Here is a 19,868-nt window from a genome sequence, read left to right on the forward strand (position 1 = left end):
ACTTTAAACTGTTTTGGTACCACGTTGTTTGAACATTAACATATATTATCATGACAGACGCATACATGCTATTTTGTGTGCTTATAATAATGAAGCTTACTTATACTTAAATTCAACAATTTTATATCTTTCACGACAACGTAAAGATTATTCATTTGTTGTCATCCATTAAATTTTAGTGGTCAATACGTCCTTTAAGAAAACCGTGTTACTTTCACTTTATATACACAGCCTGCGACAACGGATTGTACGGCCGAGACTGTCTGACGAAATGTGGTTATTGTCTGAACAACGCTTACTGTAATAAGACATCCGGTGTATGTCCAGTTGGATGTGCTGCAGGATATACTGGTTCTCTCTGCAAAGACGGTACTTTCTTTTTTTTATTTTTCGGTTGACAGTGCTTTAGATATTAAATAATAATTGACTCTTCATAAACTTATTGTGATTAGATCTTGCATTTACAACGGTATTTTAGAGAATAATTAAACATATGGTTAAAACCATGCTGATGTCAAAATCATTTGATGTTATTTCAGATATCAACAAATGCTCGGCACTCCCTTGTAAGAATGGCGCCATTTGCACCAATCTTGTGAACGCGTATTTATGCGAGTGTACACCAGGCTGGCAAGGGATGAACTGTGATCAGGGTAGGTGTAAACATATATGTATACAAGTGAGTAACCAGAAAATAATGTTGGAATGAATTTTTATTTACGGTGTATTTCTATACATAGTGCCGGGTTGACACGACATTTGTTTTTAAATGAAGATCTGGCAATACTTAACCAAACAAGAGCTCCACTATTCTACTAGTGTGTTTTCTGCGTTTAAGTGCACGCGTAAAAGCGAACAGACATTCTATTGGGACATTTTGACATATTTTCGATTATCTGAATAACAATTATAATATTACATTCCTACACAAATCTCAAAGCCTGGAGGCATTTTGCGTGAAGGCGCGGTAGTGTCGCCAGTTCAAGATACCCATTTAAGGCGATTGCATGCGCATATATTCAGCGGTGTCAAAACGTTTTGTTTTTAAATAATCAAGTAACCGCGCTAATTATTTGACATATTCATGGGTATTCGGTTTATCGTTTAGATATCAATGAATGCCTAACTGCTCCGTGTAAAAATGGAGCCACGTGCAGCAATCTCCAGAACGCGTATTCATGCACGTGTAAACCAGGCTGGCAGGGAATGAACTGTGATCAGGGTAGGTTTTAACTTATGTATAATACAAGTAACAAGACAATTATGTTAAAGTGAAGTTAAATTTCCAGCGTATTTCTGTACGAAGTTTCAGGGATGAAAAGACATCGCTTTCCAGTTTGGTAATTAATTGAAAATCTGGCAATGATTTCAACCAAACCAGAGCGGTACTATACTATTGGTGTGCTTTCTGCGTATAATTGCAGTATACATGTAATTGCAGTCGTAGAAAGCACAAAGACACTTCATTGGGACATGTGGACATATTTTCGATTATCTGAGCAACATTATACTATTAAATCCCTACACAATCTCAAAGCCTGGAGACATTTCGCTTGAAGGAGCGGTATTGTCGCCTGTTCAAAATAAAACCTTTAAGGCGAAGGTATGCACATATCTCCAGCTGTGTCAAAACGTTTTGTTGTAAAAGAATAAAGTAACAGCGTTGATTATTTGAGATATTCATTTGTATTCCGTATATCGTTTAGATATCAATGAATGCCTAACTGCTCCGTGTAAAAATGGAGCCTGGTGCAGCAATCTTCAGAACGCGTATTCATGCACGTGTGTGCCAGGCTGGCAGGGACAGAACTGTGATCAGGGTAGGTGTAATCATATTTATACGATACCAGACCTAAATATTTGCAATCAACTGAATTGTCATGCACATTCTAGTAAAGGGTTACCGGGATGAAAAAAAACATCAACTTGAAATGTGCTTGTGCATTTAATAAAGCGGCCAATCTTTAAAAAGACAAAAGTCTGAACCATACTAAAGGTATGCCCTATGCATTAAAAGCATCCGTCGACAATACAAATGGGCTCGAGTGTTAGGGAATTTTGCGATTGCTTTCCGGGCTGACAAGGCTACTGCTTTTGACTGGATGTCGCTTTACATTCATTTGACACTAACATATTTGTTTCGTTCAACTTTAGTCCAGTTTCTGCGACAACCTTTTATACAGCTTTTTCAAAACAAGCCTATAACACAGTGGTCTACCTTATTATCAGATACCCCCATTTCAAAAATTGCATTTGCGAATTTTATTTTTATTTCACATGGCTACTGCTGTTGGCTGAATGCTGCTTTACATTCATTTGACATTTGAATACTTGCTTCTTTCCACTTTAGTCCAGTTTCTGTTACATAATATAACACGGCTATTTCTTAACAAGCCTATAATAAAGAAGTGTACCTTATTATTATAAGATATTACAATTCCAATCATTGACTTTGCAAATTATATTTTCATTTCACAAGTTTATCTATTCGTTACATAATAGTCATGGCGTAAAGTAAAAGTTGTACAGTAATCCTATCGGCTTAGGTTACGTTTAATGCTCAATGTCCTTAGTCATTTATACATGCAAAAACTGTGCGATCCATTCAGACAATATAAGTTAAGTTAAACAATACATTTTAATATTCATTTAATCATTAGTAACATGCAATCTAAACGTTATTTCAGATATCAACGAATGCTCGCCACTCCCTTGTAAGAATGGAGCCTGGTGCAGCAATCTTCAGAACGCGTATTCATGCACGTGTACACCAGGCTGGCAGGGGAAGAACTGTGATCAGGGTAGGTGTTAACATATGTATTATACAAGTAACAAGACAATAATGTTCAAGTGAAGTTTAATTTCCAGCATATTTCTGTGCAAAGTTTCAGGCATAAAGAGACATCGCTTTCCAGTTTGGTAATTAATTAAAAATCTGGCAATAATTTCAACCAAACCAGTGCGGCACTTTACTGTTGATGTGTTTTCTGCGTATAATTGCAGTCGTAGAAAGCGAACTGTGATCAGAGTAGGTGTTATCATATTTATACAATTAACCAGACGTAAATATTTGCATTAAACTTGATTGTCAGGCACATTCTAGTAAAGGGTTACCGGGATGAAAAAAACATCAACTTGAAATGTGTTTGTGCATTTAATAAAGCGGTCAATCACTTAAAAGCCCAAATTCTGTACCATACTAAATGTGTGCCCTATGCATTAAAAGCATCTGTCAACAATACACATGGGCTCGAGTCTTAGGGAATATTGTGATTGCTTTTCGGGCTTGCAAGACTACTGCTTTTGACTGGATGTCGCTTTACATTCATTTGACACTACCATATTTGTTTCGTTCAACTTTAGTCCAGTTTCTGTGACAACCTTTTATACAGCTATGTCATAAGAAGCCTATAACACAGTGGTCTACCTTATGATAATCAGATATCCCCATTCCAAAAATTGCCTTTGCTTCGTTCCACTTTAGTCCAGTTTCAGTTTCATACTATAATACAGCTATTTCTTAACAAGTCTATAATAAAAAAAATGTACCTTATTATTATTAGATATTGCAATTCCAATCATCGACGTTGCTAATTATATTTTAAATTCACAAGTTTATATATTCGTTACATAATAGTCATGGCGTAAAGTAAAAGTTGTACAGTAATCCTATCGGCTTAGGTTACGTTTAATGCTCAATGTCCTCAATCTTTTATACATGCAGAAACTGTGCAATCCATTCAGTCAATATAAGTTAAGTTCAACAATACATTTTAATATTCATTGCATCATAAGTAACATGCAATCTAAACGTTATTTCAGATATCAACGAATGCTCGCCACTCCCTTGTAAGAATGGAGCCTGGTGCAGCAATCTTCAGAACGCGTATTCATGCACGTGTACTCCAGGCTGGCAGGGAATGAACTGTGATCAGGGTAAGTGTTAACATATGTATTATACAAGTAACAAGACAATAATGTTCAAGTGAAGTTTAATTTTCAGCGTATTTCTGTACAAAGTTTCAGGGATGAAAAGACATCGCTTTCCAGTTTGGTAATTAATTGAAAATCTGGCAATGATTTCAACCAAACCAGAGCGGCACTATACTATTGATGTGTTTTCTGAGTATAATTGCAGTCGTAGAAAGCGAACAGATACTCATTTGGGACATGTCGACATATTTTCGATTATCTGAGCAACATTATACTATTAAATCCCAACACAATCTCAAAGCCTGGAGACATTTCGTGTGAAGGCGCGGTATTGTCGCCTGTTCAAAATAAAACCTTTAAGGCGAAGGTATTCACATATCTCCAGCTGTGTCATAACGTTTTGTTGTTAAATAATAAAGTAACAGCGCTGATTATTTGAGATATTCATTTGTATTCCGTATATCGTTTAGATATCAATGAATGTCTAACTGCTCCGTGTAAAAATGGAGCCTGGTGCAGCAATCTTCAGAACGCGTATTCATGCACGTGTACTCCAGGCTGGCAGGGAAAGAACTGTGATCAGGGTAGGTGTAATCATATTTATGCAAGTAACCAGACCAAAATATTTGCAATCAACTTGATTGTCAGGCACATTCTATTAAAGTTTACCGGGATGAAAAAACATCAACTTGAAATGTGTGTGTTCATTTAATAAAGCGGTCACTCTTAAAAAGACCAAGTGCTGTGCCCTATGCATTATTTAATAAAACATAGGAGCTTGATAGGGAATTTCGCGATTGCTTTATGGGCCTGCAAAGCTGCTGCTGGTGACTGGATGTGGCTTTACATTCATTTATCGTCAACATGTTTGCTTCGTTCCATTTTAGCCATATTTCTATAACAATATATTGTACAGCTTTTTCATAACTAGTCTCTTAATAAGGTGGTCTACCTAACGATTATTAGACATTGTCATTCTGATTATTGTCTTTGCGAATTATATTTTCCTTTCACACGTTAATTTATTTGTTAAATAATATTCATGGCGTAAAGTAAGTATTGTACAGTTACCATAGCATAGCCCTCGTTTAATGCTCAAGGTCCTCAACCTTGTACACCTGCCAGAACCTTGCAATCCATTCAGACGATATAAGTTAAATTCAACAGTAAATTTTACAATTCATTTTATCACATGCCATACCCTGTTTCCCATGTAATATAACCATTACGCATATGTTTATCTTACAAATGTGTAATATACCTTTTAAGCGTTTTCATTGGCTTATTTTGAGTTCCATTGACCAATCGCATTTTGTTATTTTGCTGAAATGACGTTGCAACGTCAAATGACGTCACGAAATGTAAACAACATTCGGGATTTATCATTATGTTAGCGTAAATATTTATTTAATTTGCTCATTTAAAAGCATTTGATAAAACATATCTGACACTCGTTGTCATTTCATACCATATTTTTATTAAACTCGTCCAGGAAATTCGTTAGTAAGCTCGCCTAAGGCTCGCTTACTAACAAAATTCCTGATCTCGTTTAATAAAATATGGTATGATATGACAGCTCGTGCTACATCCCATTTGTATCATCGTAACATAAAATTTAAACGTTATTTCAGATATCAACGAATGCGCGCCACTCCCTTGTAAGAATGGCGCCACTTGCAGCAATCTTCAGAACGCGTATTCGTGCACGTGTACACCAGGTTGGCAAGGACAGAACTGTGATCAAGGTTGGTGTGAACATAAATGTATACAAGAGAGTAACCATAAAATAATGTTGGAATGAAGTTTTATTTCCGGCGTATTTCTATATATAGTTGACGGGTTGACAAAACATTGTTTTTAATAAAAAAACTGGCAATACTTAACCAACCAAAAGCAGAACTAATGTACTAGTGTGTTTTCTGCGTATAATTGCAGACGTAAAAGCGAGCAGACACTCTATTGGGACATTTGGGCATATTTTCAATTATCTGAGTGACAAATATAATATTAAATCCCCACACAATCTTAAAGTCTCAAGGCATTTCGCGTTAAGGCGCTGTGATGTCGCCAGTTCAAGATGAAACTTTTAAGGCGATTGTATGCGAATATCTTCAGCTGTGTCAAAACGTTTTGTTGTTAAATAATAAAGTAACCGCGCTGATTATTTGAGATATTCATTTGTATTCCGTATATCGTTTAGATATCAATGAATGCCTAACTGCTCCGTGTAAAAATGGAGCCTGGTGCAGCAATCTTCCGAACGCGTATTCATGCACGTGTACTCCAGGCTGGCAGGGAAAGAACTGTGATCAGGGTAGGTGTAATCATATTTATACGATACCAGACCTAAATAGTTGCAATCAACTTGATTGTCATGCACATTCTAGTAAAGGGTTACCGGGATGAAAAAAAAAACATCAACTTGAAATGTGCTTGTGCATTTAATAAAGCGACCAATCTTTAGGACCAAAGGCTGTAACATACTAAAGGTGTGCCCTATGCATTAAAAGCATCCGTCGACAATACACATGGGCTCGAGTCTTAGGGAATTTCGCGATTGCTTTCCGGGCTGACAAGGCTACTGCTTTTGACTGGATGTCGCTTTACATTCATTTGACACTAACATATTTGTTTCGTTCAACTTAAGTCCAGTTTCTGCGACAACCTTTTATACAGCTATTTCATAACAAGCTTTTAACACAGTGGTCTACCTTATGATTATCAGATATCCCCATTCCAAAAATTGCCTTTGCGAATTTTATTTTTGTTTCACATGGCTACTGCTGTTGGCTGAATGTTGTTTTACATTCATTTGACATTAGAATACTTGTTTCTTTCCACTTAAGACCCGTTTCTGTTACATAATATAACACAGCTATTTCTTAACAAGCCTATAATAAAAAAGTGTACCCTATTATTATTAGATGTTGCAATTCCAATCATTGACTTTGCGAATTATATTTTCATTTCACAAGTTTATATATTCGTTACATAATAGTCATGGCGTAAAGTAAAAGTTGTACAGTAATCCTATCGGCTTAGGTTACGTTTAATGCTCAATGTCCTCAATCTTTTATACATGCAAAAACTGTTCGATCCATTCAGACAATATAAGTTAAGTTCAACAATACATTCTAATATTCATCGAATCATTAGTAACATGCAATCTAAACGTTATTTCAGATATCAACGAATGCTCGCCACTCCCCTGTAAGAATGGAGCCTGGTGCAGCAATCTTCAGAACGCGTATTCATGCACGTGTACACCAGGCTGGCAGGGAATGAACTGTGATCAGGGTAGGTATTAACATATGTATTATACAAGTAACAAGACAATAATGTTCAAGTGAAGTTTATTTTCCAGCGTATTTCTGTACAAAGTTTCAGGGATGAAAAGACATCGCTTTCCAGTTTGGTAATTAATTAAAAATCTGACAATGATTTCAACCAAATCAGAGCGGCACTATACTATTGATGTGTTTTCTGTGTATAATTGCATTCGTAGAAAGCGAACAGATACTCATTTGGGGCATGTGGACATATTTAAGATTATCTGAGCAACAATTATACTATTAAATTCCTACACATCTCAAAGCCTGGAGGCATTTCTTGTGAAGGCGCGGTAGTGTCACCTGTCAAAACGTTATTTTGTTAAATAGTAAAGTAACCGCGCTGATTATTTAAGATATTCATTTGTATTACATGTACGTTTATCGTTTAGATATCAATGAATGTCTAACTGCTCCGTGTAAAAATGGAGCCACGTGCAGCAATCTTCAGAACGCGTATTCATGCACATGTAAACCAGGCTGGCAGGGAAAGAACTGTGATCAGGGTAGGTGTAATCATATTTATACGATACCAGACCTAAATAGTTGCAATCAACTTGATTGTCATGCACATTCTAGTAAAGGGTTACCGGGATGAAAAAAAACATCAACTTGAAATGTGCTTGTGCATTTAATAAAGCGGCCAATCTTTAGGACCAAAGGCTGTAACATACTAAAGGTGTGCCCTATGCATTAAAAGCATCCGTCGACAATACACATGGGCTCGAGTCTTAGGGAATTTCGCGATTGCTTTCCGGGCTGACAAGGCTACTGCTTTTGACTGGATGTCGTTTTACATTCATTTGACACTAACATATTTGTTTCGTTCAACTTTAGTCCAGTTTCTGCGACAACCTTTTATACAGCTATTTCATAACAAGCTTTTAACACAGTGGTCTACCTTATGATTATCAGATATCCCCATTCCAAAAATTGCCTTTGCGAATTTTATTTTTGTTTCACATGGCTACTGCTGTTGGCTGAATGTTGTTTTACATTCATTTGACATTAGAATACTTGTTTCTTTCCACTTAAGTCCCGTTTCTGTTACATAATATAACACAGCTATTTCTTAACAAGCCTATAATAAAAAAGTGTACCCTATTATTATTAGATGTTGCAATTCCAATCATTGACTTTGCGAATTATATTTTCATTTCACAAGTTTATATATTCGTTACATAATAGTCATGGCGTAAAGTAAAAGTTGTACAGTAATCATATCGGCTTAGGTTACGTTTAATGCTCAATGTCCTCAATCTTTTTTACATGCAAAAACTGTTCGATCCATTCAGACAATATAAGTTAAGTTCAACAATACATTCTAATATTCATCGAATCATTAGTAACATGCAATCTAAACGTTATTTCAGATATCAACGAATGCTCGCCACTCCCCTGTAAGAATGGAGCCTGGTGCAGCAATCTTCAGAACGCGTATTCATGCACGTGTACACCAGGCTGGCAGGGAATGAACTGTGATCAGGGTAGGTATTAACATATGTATTATACAAGTAACAAGACAATAATGTTCAAGTGAAGTTTATTTTCCAGCGTATTTCTGTACAAAGTTTCAGGGATGAAAAGACATCGCTTTCCAGATTGGTAATTAATTGAAAATCTGACAATGATTTCAACCAAATCAGAGCGGCACTATACTATTGATGTGTTTTCTGCGTATAATTGCATTCGTAGAAAGCGAACAGATACTCATTTGGGACATGTGGACATATTTAAGATTATCTGAGCAACAATTATACTATTAAATTCCTACACATCTCAAAGCCTGGAGGCATTTCTTGTGAAGGCGCGGTAGTGTCACCTGTCAAAACGTTATTTTGTTAAATAGTAAAATCACCGCGCTGAGTATTTAAGATATTCATTTGTATTACATGTACGTTTATCGTTTAGATATCAATGAATGTCTAACTGCTCCGTGTAAAAATGGAGCCATGTGCAGCAATCTTCAGAACGCGTATTCATGCACATGTGTGCCAGGCTGGCAGGGAAAGAACTGTGATCAGGGTAAGTGTTATCATATTTATGCAAGTAAACAGACCCACATATTTGCAATCAACTGGATTGTCAGGCACATTCTAGTTAAGGGTTTCCGGAATGAAAAAAACATCAACTTGAAATTAGTTTGTGCATTGAATAAAGCGGTCAATCTTTAAAAAAAGTGCTGTGCCCTATGCAATATTAAATAAAACATAGGGGCTTGATTCTTAGGTTACTGATTGCTTTGCAATCCTGCAAGGCTGCTGCTGGTGACTGGATGTGGCTTTAAATTAATTTATCATTGACATGTTTGCTTCGTTTCATTTAAGCCATGTGTCTGTAACAATATATCCTGCAGCCTTTTCATATCAAGTCTATTATAAAGTGGTCTACCTTTTGATAACTAGATATTGTCATTCTAGTTAATGTCTTTTCGAATCATATTTTCCTTTGATAAGTTAATATATTTGTTAAATAATATTCATGCCGTAAAGTAAATACTGTACAGTCCACATAACGGCTTAGGCCTCGTTTTTATGCTCATGGTCTTCAGCCTTTTATACATGCTTAAACCGTGCAATGCATTCAGACAATATAAGTTAAATTCAACACTACATTTAACAATTCATTGTATCATAGGTAATATGCAATCTATACATTATCTCAGATATCAACGAATGCTCGCCACTCCCCTGTAAGAATGGTGCCACTTGCAGCAATCTTCAGAACGCGTATTTATGCACGTGTAAACCAGGCTGGCAGGGGAAGAACTGTGATCAGGGTAGGTGTGAACTTATGTTTGCAAGTAACCAGAAAAATAGCGATGAACTTAAGTTTTATTTCCATCATATTTTTTTTACAAAGTTTCAGGGATTCAAAAGACATCGCTTTCCAGTTTTGTATTTAATTTAAAATCTGACAATAATTTCAAAAGAACATGAGCTGCACTATATCATTGATGTGTTTTCTGCCTATAATTTCAGTCGTAGAAATCGAACAGACACTCAATTAGGACATGTGGACATATTTTCGATTATCTGAGTAACAATTATAATATTAGATCCCCACACAATCTTAAATCCTGCAGGCATTTCGCGTGAAGGCGCGGTATTGTCGCCAGTTCAAGATGACACCTTTAAGGCGAATGTATGCACATATCTTTAGCTGTGTCAATATGTTACATTTTGTTAAAAAATAAAGAAACTTCGCTGATTATTTGAGATATTCGAGTGTATTCGGTTTACCGTTTAGATATCGATGAATGCGCACCAGCTCCTTGTGAAAACGGCGCCACGTGCACAAATCTGCAGGACGCGTACTCGTGCATGTGCGCACCTGGCTGGCAAGGAAAACATTGTGATCAGGGTATGTAAATAAATTACTTTACAAAAAACATACTTTTGTATTCCCTTTTAAGCAATTCCTTTGAAAACATGTAGCAAATCTATTTCATAAATAGTCTGTGAACGGGTAGTCTAATTTATAAAATTGCGATTTGTATTTCTATTTCACAAGTATATATATATATATATATATATATATATATATATATATATATATATATATATATATATATATATATATATATATATATATATATATATATATATATATATATATACTTGGCCTTGGTTGTCAGTGATGTCTGACATGGTCATAATTGACTGTGAGACCCCCCCCCCGGTTAGATTGGACAAAATTCAAGGGAAGTAATAACCTTTAAAAAGAGATGATTTCTTTACCGGCCAAATGATAAATAGAAATTTTATTTCAATGCGGCGCAGTAGGGGGGGGGGGGGGCATTGTGTTTCTGACAAACTCATCTCTTGTTGGGTCACTAGGTCAAAGGTCAAGGTCACTGTGACTTCTAAACAAAAATAATATAAAAAGCTTTCGCAGCCGAGCGTGGCACCCGTTATGTTGTGCTCTTGTTGGAATAAATACGAGCCATTGCAGTACAATACAATATATATATATATAATTTATCTATTTGGTTTTTGTAATAAATACGAGCTATTGCAGTTAAACACAAACATTTTATATTAATACTGTTAAAACGATAAATTTTTCATTTAAAAAACAAGCAAGGTGTTATGCAACATGTTCTTTAATGTATGTTATACTATCTTCAAGACGTGAACGAGTGCGCATCGGCCCCATGCAAAAATGGCGCCACGTGCAGGGATCTTACGAACGAGTACACATGTGACTGTGTGACAGGATGGACCGGATATAACTGCCAGGAAGGTAACTTAAAGTAAAATAAATACTAAAAAATCAACGAGTATATCGCCAAATATTCTATAAAATAACCCATAAAAGAGCAGTGTTTCTTATAGAAATAGCCTAAATGTAGACGCTGGATGTCGTATAGTAACATAGATTTAACTACATGTGTAGATACGTACTGATTGTTTTTACTTTTTGGTGGCACAGTATATTCCATTTTAATTTCCCGCTATGATATCTCTTCCTACGAGACACGAACACATACTTGGTTCATGAACATGTGTTGAATATATTGTCAATAAAAAACAAAAAAGAGCATTTTGTATCTTTTTAAATCTATCTTACCAGACCACATTTAGTATTATGGCTATAGCTACAAAGAACATGGAATGTTTTTTTATGTGTTAACTTTTTATTGAACGAAATAATCGTTGATTTTGAGGATGGGCTTATGGGCTTAGGGGCTTCAATACCAAATGCTACAATGCTTATATCCCGGATAAATTATTTTAGTCAGACGGTTAAAATGGTCTATGAAATATCAATTCATAAACATTCTTTACTATAAGCTAACACATTTATAACAGCACCCCAATTTATTGGTTTATCTAGATGAGTCATATGTACGTAATATGAGAAAACTAACAAACGCAGGATACCGTTTTACTAAGCAACTTACGCAAGTCTTAGACTTACGCACATATTTTAAAATAATTGAATATCATTGCAGATTGATGCAAATTAATTTTTACTTGGCAATGTAACATTACATTTTGAATTCTATCAAAACATACCATATGTCAATGTAGCAAACATTTGAAGGAACTATACTTAATTTAAAATATGTGCGTAAGTCTACGAATTGCGTAAGTAGCTTAGTAAAACGGTACCCTGGTGTTTGGCAAGTACCTTATTCAACTTGTTTATGACATGTTAAAGATATCGACGAGTGTGCATTGGAAACCTGCAAGAATGAGGCCACGTGCGCAAATTTTCCCGGATTTTTTGAATGCACTTGCACACCGGGTTGGCATGGGACACGATGTGATGTCGGTGAGTATCGGTCTGTTGTTTTGTAAAAACAACTTCTCAGGAAAATGGTCAGTTTTTATGCTCCCCCAAAATTTATTTTTGGGGGAGCATGTAGTCGCCGCTTCGTCTGTCCGTCCGTGTGTCCGTGCGTCCGTCCGTGCACAATTTTGTCCGGGCTATTTCTAAGCAACTAATGACCGCAATTCAATGAAACTCTATGGGAAGCTTCACTACCAAGAGGAAATGTGCATATTATCAGCGGGTTATGGTCGGACGATTTTTCACAGAGTTATGGCCCTTTGAAATTTATAAATTTTCCATTAACTGTACATATAGTGCAATTCTTGCCCGGGCGATTTCTCAGAAACTTATGACCGGAATTCAATGAAACTTTACCAAGAGATGCGCATATTATCAGCGGGTTCTGGTCGGATAATTTTTCACAGACTTATGGCCCTTTGCAATTTTCTATAAAAAAATTATTGTCCCCCCAACTACTGTGCCCTCAAGAAGTTTCCTTTTATCTGAAAATATAGTGCGATATTGTGACAAAAAAACCTTTGGGGAGCATCACCCGTCTCCGACGGTTTCTTGTTAGTCTAGTTAAAATTGTAACATCTTTTGTAGCATGTGTCATACTATTTATCCCTACGCTTTTCGGAGAAAAAGTGGAGATATTGTGGTTATCTCCGTCTTCCGTCCGTCCGTCCGTCCTGGCCACTATCTCCTCCTACACTATAAGCACTAGAACCTAGAAACTTACACACATGGTAGCTATGAGCATATGCGCGACCCTGCACTATTCGGAATTTTGATCTGACCCCTGGGTAAAAAGTTATGGGGGTTTGGGTGGGGCCGGGTCAGAGATTTTCACTTATTTTTATGCCCCCGGTATGGTGCATTGGCCATAACTCTTGCAATATTGATGATAGCAACTTGATATTTGGCATGCATGTGTATCTCATGGAGCTGCACAATTTGAGTGGTGAAAGGTCGAGGTCATTCTTCAAGGTCAAAGGTCAAAAAAACAAATCCAAGGGAAGTAATAAGCTTTAAAGGGTGGTAAGTAAATAACCTGCCAAATAATAAAAAAATTAAAATAAATCAAAGTGGCGCATAGAGTACACAGAAGTGGCGCAGAGATGTATTAAGTATTCAATTGTTTGTGTTAACTCATCTGTGAAATGGTTTAGCTCATCCATCAAATGTTTATACAAGGCATTATACAAAATTGGCGCAAAGGGACACCTGTATATGAGGGAAGAGATAGAATGCAATCAAGCATAAAAAGCATGAGAAACTCATGGAATAGAGCCTCAAGAATCTATAAAAGGGCTGAAACTTTCAATTTGTGCAACTAAAATTTTAGACTCGTTACTGAAAATCTGTCAAAATGTTCAAGTGGGAAAAATGTGAGAAACAATTTAAAGCAAGATGGACATTGTTGTGTACAAGATTGCGATAACAAATTTCGGAGACGCTATTATTTAGTCAACCATTTAACTTCAAAACATAACTTTTCCAAAACAGGAGCAAGAAGATTGGCTATAAGAGAGCATGTTCAGCCATCTCATAAGTCATTCCAATTAGGATGACGTGAACATAATTTACTACAGTGAAGTTGATTCATTATTAGATTTATAAGGAGAGCAGGATGAGGAGGAGAAATTAGGGTATAGATTTTCATTCATTTGTTAGGTTATTTTACATTAACTTCTTCATTTCTACATTGAATTACTTCAAATTTATACTGAACATCTCTTATGACAATACGGTCAAACTCAACTATGCATGGCCCCATAACCAACCCTGGGGTGCCCCTGTGTCAAACATGCGGCGTGGGGATACGCGTCGTCCTCTGCCGCACCATTTCTAGTTGAAATTGCTTCTAAATTCAAATTTCGTCGCATGTTTTCCACTCCCAGTGAACCATTAGTCCAACAACAAAGGGTCAGCTTTTCAGTTGTGCCATGTTAAGTTTCCAATGATTTGAGGTAAATAATCATGATTAATTTATGTGCTTTTAATCAACATGGGAATATAAACTCACAAGTGTTTAACCAATTGCTGAATTTCCATTTTCGCTGGTCTATGTAATCATTCCTTATTTATGGTTTCTCGTATCAGATATCGATGAGTGTGCGACAAACAATCAACCATGTAAAAACGGCGCCACATGCAGCAATCTTCATAATGCATACTCATGTACCTGCCCCTCCGGTTGGTTTGGAAAGAACTGTAATCAAAGTAAATCTTTAAATATGTTTTCAACTTTTGTTTTATTTAAATGCAAACATTTTCATGCAAACATTTGCAAACTTATTTTTCATTTTTTAATCATGTAGTTCTTAAAATGTAAAACTCACGCACGCGCACGCACGAACGCTTGCAAACACTTAACATAGATGTAAACAGGGGAGTTGAATTTTATTTTTTGTATTTTCATAACCTGTTTATTGAACGTTTACAACTGGATCTATTCATTCAGTGTTTGTCGATTTAAATAAACGATAATGCATATTTGATCAATATGCGTACTTCTATTTCAACTGTTCCTAATATATTCCTTCATTGAAGGTATAAACTGTGTCGCAAACGGCACAATAAGCATGCAGAAACCCAACTTTGCGGCAAGTGTGTTCGCCTACAACAGCAAGGGCAAGTGTGTCGCTGGGTTTTCCGACTACGACCAGAATGTCGCATTGATCGCCGGATGTGAAAAGGTGCGGAAACGCTACAGCATTCATTCATAAATTTTGAATTTCAATTCAGTCACCAAGGCTTACGTAATACCATTGCGTATCCGGGCTCATAATTCTCTGTTGCAGAATCTCTACGTGTATGTGACGTTCTCCAATTTCGTGTTCGACGGCGTTGATTTGCTTGGTGGTGAAAACGTCGAAACCCACGTGGTCAACTGCAAGGAGATACCAGAAGAAGGTGTCGTCAGGAATACACTAGTCTATTACAACTCCTCGTAAGCAAACTCAGGTCTTCTCAGACAGGTGACTGACCGCACCATACTCATTTATTGATCTTTAATTTCTATTATTCACGAGTTATGTCATTCAATGTTTATTTATCTTCAAACCAGCCCCTGCATGTCCATGAATTTTATTTGTCTAATGCTCAGGTTCAAAAACATGGAGCCAGGAATAATGTATCTCTGAGTGAAGATTTCACACGAACATATGCTGAAGTCGATCACGAACAATTCAAACTTTCTTCTATTTCAAACTTCTAAAACATTCTGCAATATGTATAGGTTGGTCATACATGACAAGGCCGAGTATCCGTACGTGGACATTCGGTCGGCCATATACACGAACTCAATGGAGACTGTGAAAGCGGTCACCATGGGCATCGGACAGCCCGTCGTTCTCACCATTTACACAACCAGTACGTATCATCAGTATTTCTCTTAAAACAGGTTTTCATTAGTTTATATTATCCCCACGCTTTTCAAAAAGCGTGGGGATATTGTGGTTATCTCCGCCGTCTGTGTGTCTGTCTGTCTGTCCGTCCGTCCTGGCCACTATCTCCTCATACACTATTAGCACTAGAACCTTGAAACTTACACACATGGTAGCTATGAGCATATGTGCGACCCTGCACTATTTGGAATTTTGATCTGACCCCTTGGTCAAAAGTTATGGGTGTTGGGGTGGGACCGGGTCAGATATTTTCACTAATTTTTTAGGTTATTTTGCATTTACTTCTTCATTTCTACACCGATTCACTTCAAATTGATACTGAACATCTCTTATGACATAATGGTCAATCTCAACTGTGCATGGGCCCATTATCAAGCCTGGGGCGCCCCGCCCACATAGGCCACACCCACCCAAAATTGCCTTTTACTATAACTTCTTCATTTCTACACCGATTCATTTCTAATTGATACTGAACTTCTCTTATAACAATACGGTCAATCTCAACTATGCATGTCTCCATTACCAACCCTGGTGCGCCCCTGGGTCGAACATGCGGAATGGGGATACGCAAACGGCCTCTGCCGCGCCATTTATAGTTGTATCTGCTCTAATTGGGTCAATGTTGCGCTGTCTTTACCACGTCCTAACATACGTGTGAGCTGCCATCTCATAAATTTAATGTAAATACCGTTGCATCATTGCATTTGTATTCAGGTAGCGGCATTTAAATATTTTTTTAAAATTAAATAAGCTCCCAGTGGTTTTGTATTACTATGTTGTCCTAGCTTTATATGTTAACAAACAGAAAGTCTGTATCTGCCGATCTGTACGTTGAATATTAGCAAAACGTTGTAATTACAATCAGTATTTAAGAAAAATGAACCACCAGAAAATAACTGATATTATGTTGCCGCCGAATTCGAACATCAATTTCCAAGTGTGCCCTTGTGCATAATTATTCTTGTTCTTTCATTGAAATATGCTGTATTCTGAGGTTACTGATTTGTCCGCAGTGAATTACTTCTTGAAGCCCGAGGCGTGCTGGGCTTATGGTGGCCAAGCGGTCAATGAATCTGCACCCAAAAGTAAACTCATAGAGCAAGGGTGAGTGAATACAATGAGCTTTCTTTCTGACCTTCTCGGGCGAGCTTTTTCGGATCACCTTTTGTCCATTGTGCAAGCTCGTGGTGAAAGAAAAATGTATTGAAATGTATTGAAATTCGTATTAGGATTGTAACAACGTTATAATCCTCTACCATCGTTATTCAGCTTATTCCCATGGGTTTAAAATTGCACCTGTAATGAGGGAAAATTGTTTATATGTATATTGTTTTAAAAATTATACATCTCAAATCTTAGATACATGCACTTGATATGAAGCTCAATACAGTAGTCGTGTGAAAAGTTCATTAAAATTATTATCCTGCGACCAATGGCAGTCATTTCTGATCCCGTTGTTTATAGAAGCTTTACAAGCAGGAATCCTATCCCTGCAACTGGTAATTGGTTTGTAACATAATTAAGTGTTCATCTACCAACTGCATTCACATAATGCACCTGGTGCTAAAATTGGCTACACATTGAACGAACATGTCTACCTTGGCTACACATTGGACGAACATGTCTACCTTGGCTACACATTGTACGAACATGTCTACCTTGGCTACAGATTGGACGAACATGTCTACCTTTACGAAATAGAAAATCTCCAAAACTATAATGCGGAGGGCATGATGTTTCAGTCCTTTACTAAGGTACAGAAATAGCATGTTGTTCGGTCAAAACTTAACTAACGTCAGTGGTCAATTAATTGATATAAAATGAACCAACCAATAGCTTTGATGTTTGGTACCATACAGAACTAACGTTGCTCAAATTATGGCCCTTGAGGAAAACATGCCATATCGCAGGGCCACAATATTCATCACACTTAAATAGCAAAAGAACTGCTCTGAAAATGCATAGATGTTTTATATGTGATAATTAACTTTTTATAAATGTACTCTACGTAGTATGTTCATACGGTGCCCCTGTGGTCATACCATATGAATCACCTTGTTCATAATTTCTTGAGTTGCAAAATTATATTGCTTATTTTGGTCTACATAACTTAAGACAGACTTTTCAATACACTATATGAGTGTCTTTATTTAAAATTTTAAAGTTGCGGTTTTCAAGTCACATGTTTGGCAGTAATACAGGCTGGAAACAATTTTAACTGTTTTGCTTTGTTGATCATGAAGGTTTTTTTTATATAAAATATATGTCTAGTGAGGCAACAGTGATAGTATAGTTTGACTATGGGTCTGTGTTTTGCAGATGTTCCCTGGACACAAATCTGTGCCTCAACTTCGGTTGGCAGTCGCCTAAGAACGGCACCAAAGTTAACATGGTGCTAAAGGGTTTCAAGTTCTACGGATCCGAGTTCATCACTATTGTGTGTTCTATGCGAATGTGCCTGATGGATCATCCAGACAACTGTGTGATTGTAAGAAATTTTACTTTTTGAACAGAACAGAACAAATTATTTATTAAGACTTGCACATAGTACATCGTCTTCATAGTATGTGTACATATGATACAAAAGGTCTTGTGTCCACATGGTAATGACAATGTAAGTAAAACATGTGTAATCTTATATATTCAAATAATTAAATTTCAGTAACAATATACATTCATAAAGTAGTAAGCAAATGGGATGTAATCTAATTTATTCAAGTAACTAAATTTCAGTTACAGTATACATTTATAAAGTTATAAGCAATGATGATGAACAAAAAGACTATTGTTATCCCTCGACAATATTAAAAAGAGCTGAACTAGGTGCTGGAATAACCTTTACTGACATTAATTTAGCACAAACGGTTAACTAAAAAAATGTTAATGTACATCAGATACTCTACTTCGCCTCGACATTCGTGTCTGCGTGAGGGCTCGGGTTCAGGCTTACAATAATGTTTAAGGAAAAGCTTGATTTTTCAAAAGTTTTGTAATAATTCAGTGATTTTATTCAAAAATGTGAAAATTGTATTCAACCATATTGTTTTTTTCTGTAAGTATAATATAGTTAGTTCTGTCAGCGTATTTTCTGAAATTTTATTGTTTGCTTTATTAAAGAATTTCATTGAATTTAAAGCTTGGTACCAGTACTTTGACTTTAACATATGCATACTTTTTATATTCTTAAAATTTGTACAAATATGCTCAAAATATGAAACAGTTTTCAAAACGAGTGTCTTACTTCATTTCCCAAGACATACTTGTAATTACACTAACGATCAAGATGTTGCCTCGATCAGCATAAAGGATTGATGAAAAAAGAATAAGGTCATTCAAAGTGGTACGCTCGAGATAGCTTTTTTGCAAAACAGTATATTAACTGAATTATGGTTAAGCAAAAATGTTTTGGTCTATCTTAAGAGTTTGAGAAAATTAGAAACACTAAGTAGTACAAGAAAGGTCGAGCACACTGTCGTTTGCCAGCACTTGCTATAATCATATCAGTATGATTTACGTTTATATTTAACCAGATTCTGAAACCTTTTGTAGTCTTGCAGTAACAGAAAACCTCGTGCTGAAAACGCAATGTCTGAACTCCAAACAGAACGACTGATGTCTGTTACGACGAGTATCAAAGTGGTTGACAAGTATCAGGAGTGGAATGCGCTAGCTGGGGTCAGCAAAAAAGGTCAGTGCGCTGTCTAGGTCCACACATTAAAGATCAATGCGCTATCAGAGACCAGGTAATCAATGCATGACCGCTTTCAATGGTAAACAAGTAAGGCTATTGTGCTATAAAAAACTGAAATTAAGGTATGTTAGCTATCAGATAACTGCGATCGATGTCAATGCGCTATTGGAGACTCAGTCAATATAAAGAAGTGAAACTCCAGCTGCTTGATCATTATTGCAT

The 19,868-nt window shown here is 36.5% G+C and overlaps 1 protein-coding gene across 50 annotated transcripts in view; it reads left to right on the forward strand.

Moving 5' to 3' along the window:
* The window catches only part of LOC127860601 (fibropellin-1-like), a 38,897-nt gene that overhangs the window by 16,451 nt on the left and 2,578 nt on the right, over nt 1-19,868 (forward strand). Inside the window, exons 8-31 of one of the 50 annotated variants that reach the window (XM_052398747.1) lie at nt 232-369; nt 540-653; nt 1,109-1,222; nt 1,707-1,793; nt 2,775-2,801; nt 3,823-3,936; nt 4,404-4,517; nt 5,565-5,678; nt 6,134-6,247; nt 7,117-7,230; nt 7,655-7,768; nt 8,636-8,749; nt 9,174-9,287; nt 9,928-10,041; nt 10,512-10,625; nt 11,394-11,507; nt 12,429-12,542; nt 14,649-14,768; nt 15,099-15,244; nt 15,350-15,498; nt 15,787-15,920; nt 16,969-17,059; nt 18,275-18,443; nt 19,505-19,643. In XM_052398747.1, the coding sequence (XP_052254707.1) occupies nt 232-369; nt 540-653; nt 1,109-1,222; nt 1,707-1,793; nt 2,775-2,801; nt 3,823-3,936; nt 4,404-4,517; nt 5,565-5,678; nt 6,134-6,247; nt 7,117-7,230; nt 7,655-7,768; nt 8,636-8,749; nt 9,174-9,287; nt 9,928-10,041; nt 10,512-10,625; nt 11,394-11,507; nt 12,429-12,542; nt 14,649-14,768; nt 15,099-15,244; nt 15,350-15,498; nt 15,787-15,920; nt 16,969-17,059; nt 18,275-18,443; nt 19,505-19,643 (2,796 nt within the window). Of the gene's footprint in view, nt 1-231; nt 370-539; nt 654-1,108; nt 1,223-1,706; nt 1,821-2,687; nt 2,802-3,822; nt 3,937-4,403; nt 4,518-5,564; nt 5,679-6,133; nt 6,248-7,116; nt 7,231-7,654; nt 7,769-8,635; nt 8,750-9,173; nt 9,288-9,927; nt 10,042-10,511; nt 10,626-11,393; nt 11,508-12,428; nt 12,543-14,648; nt 14,769-15,098; nt 15,245-15,349; nt 15,499-15,786; nt 15,921-16,968; nt 17,060-18,274; nt 18,444-19,504; nt 19,644-19,868 lie in introns of all 50 variants that reach the window. The other 49 variants (XM_052398743.1, XM_052398751.1, XM_052398764.1 and 46 more) reach the window with 49 other exon arrangements.

Source organism: Dreissena polymorpha, chromosome 15 (genome assembly GCF_020536995.1).
Source record: "Dreissena polymorpha isolate Duluth1 chromosome 15, UMN_Dpol_1.0, whole genome shotgun sequence".
NCBI classification, from domain to species: domain Eukaryota; kingdom Metazoa; phylum Mollusca; class Bivalvia; order Myida; family Dreissenidae; genus Dreissena; species Dreissena polymorpha.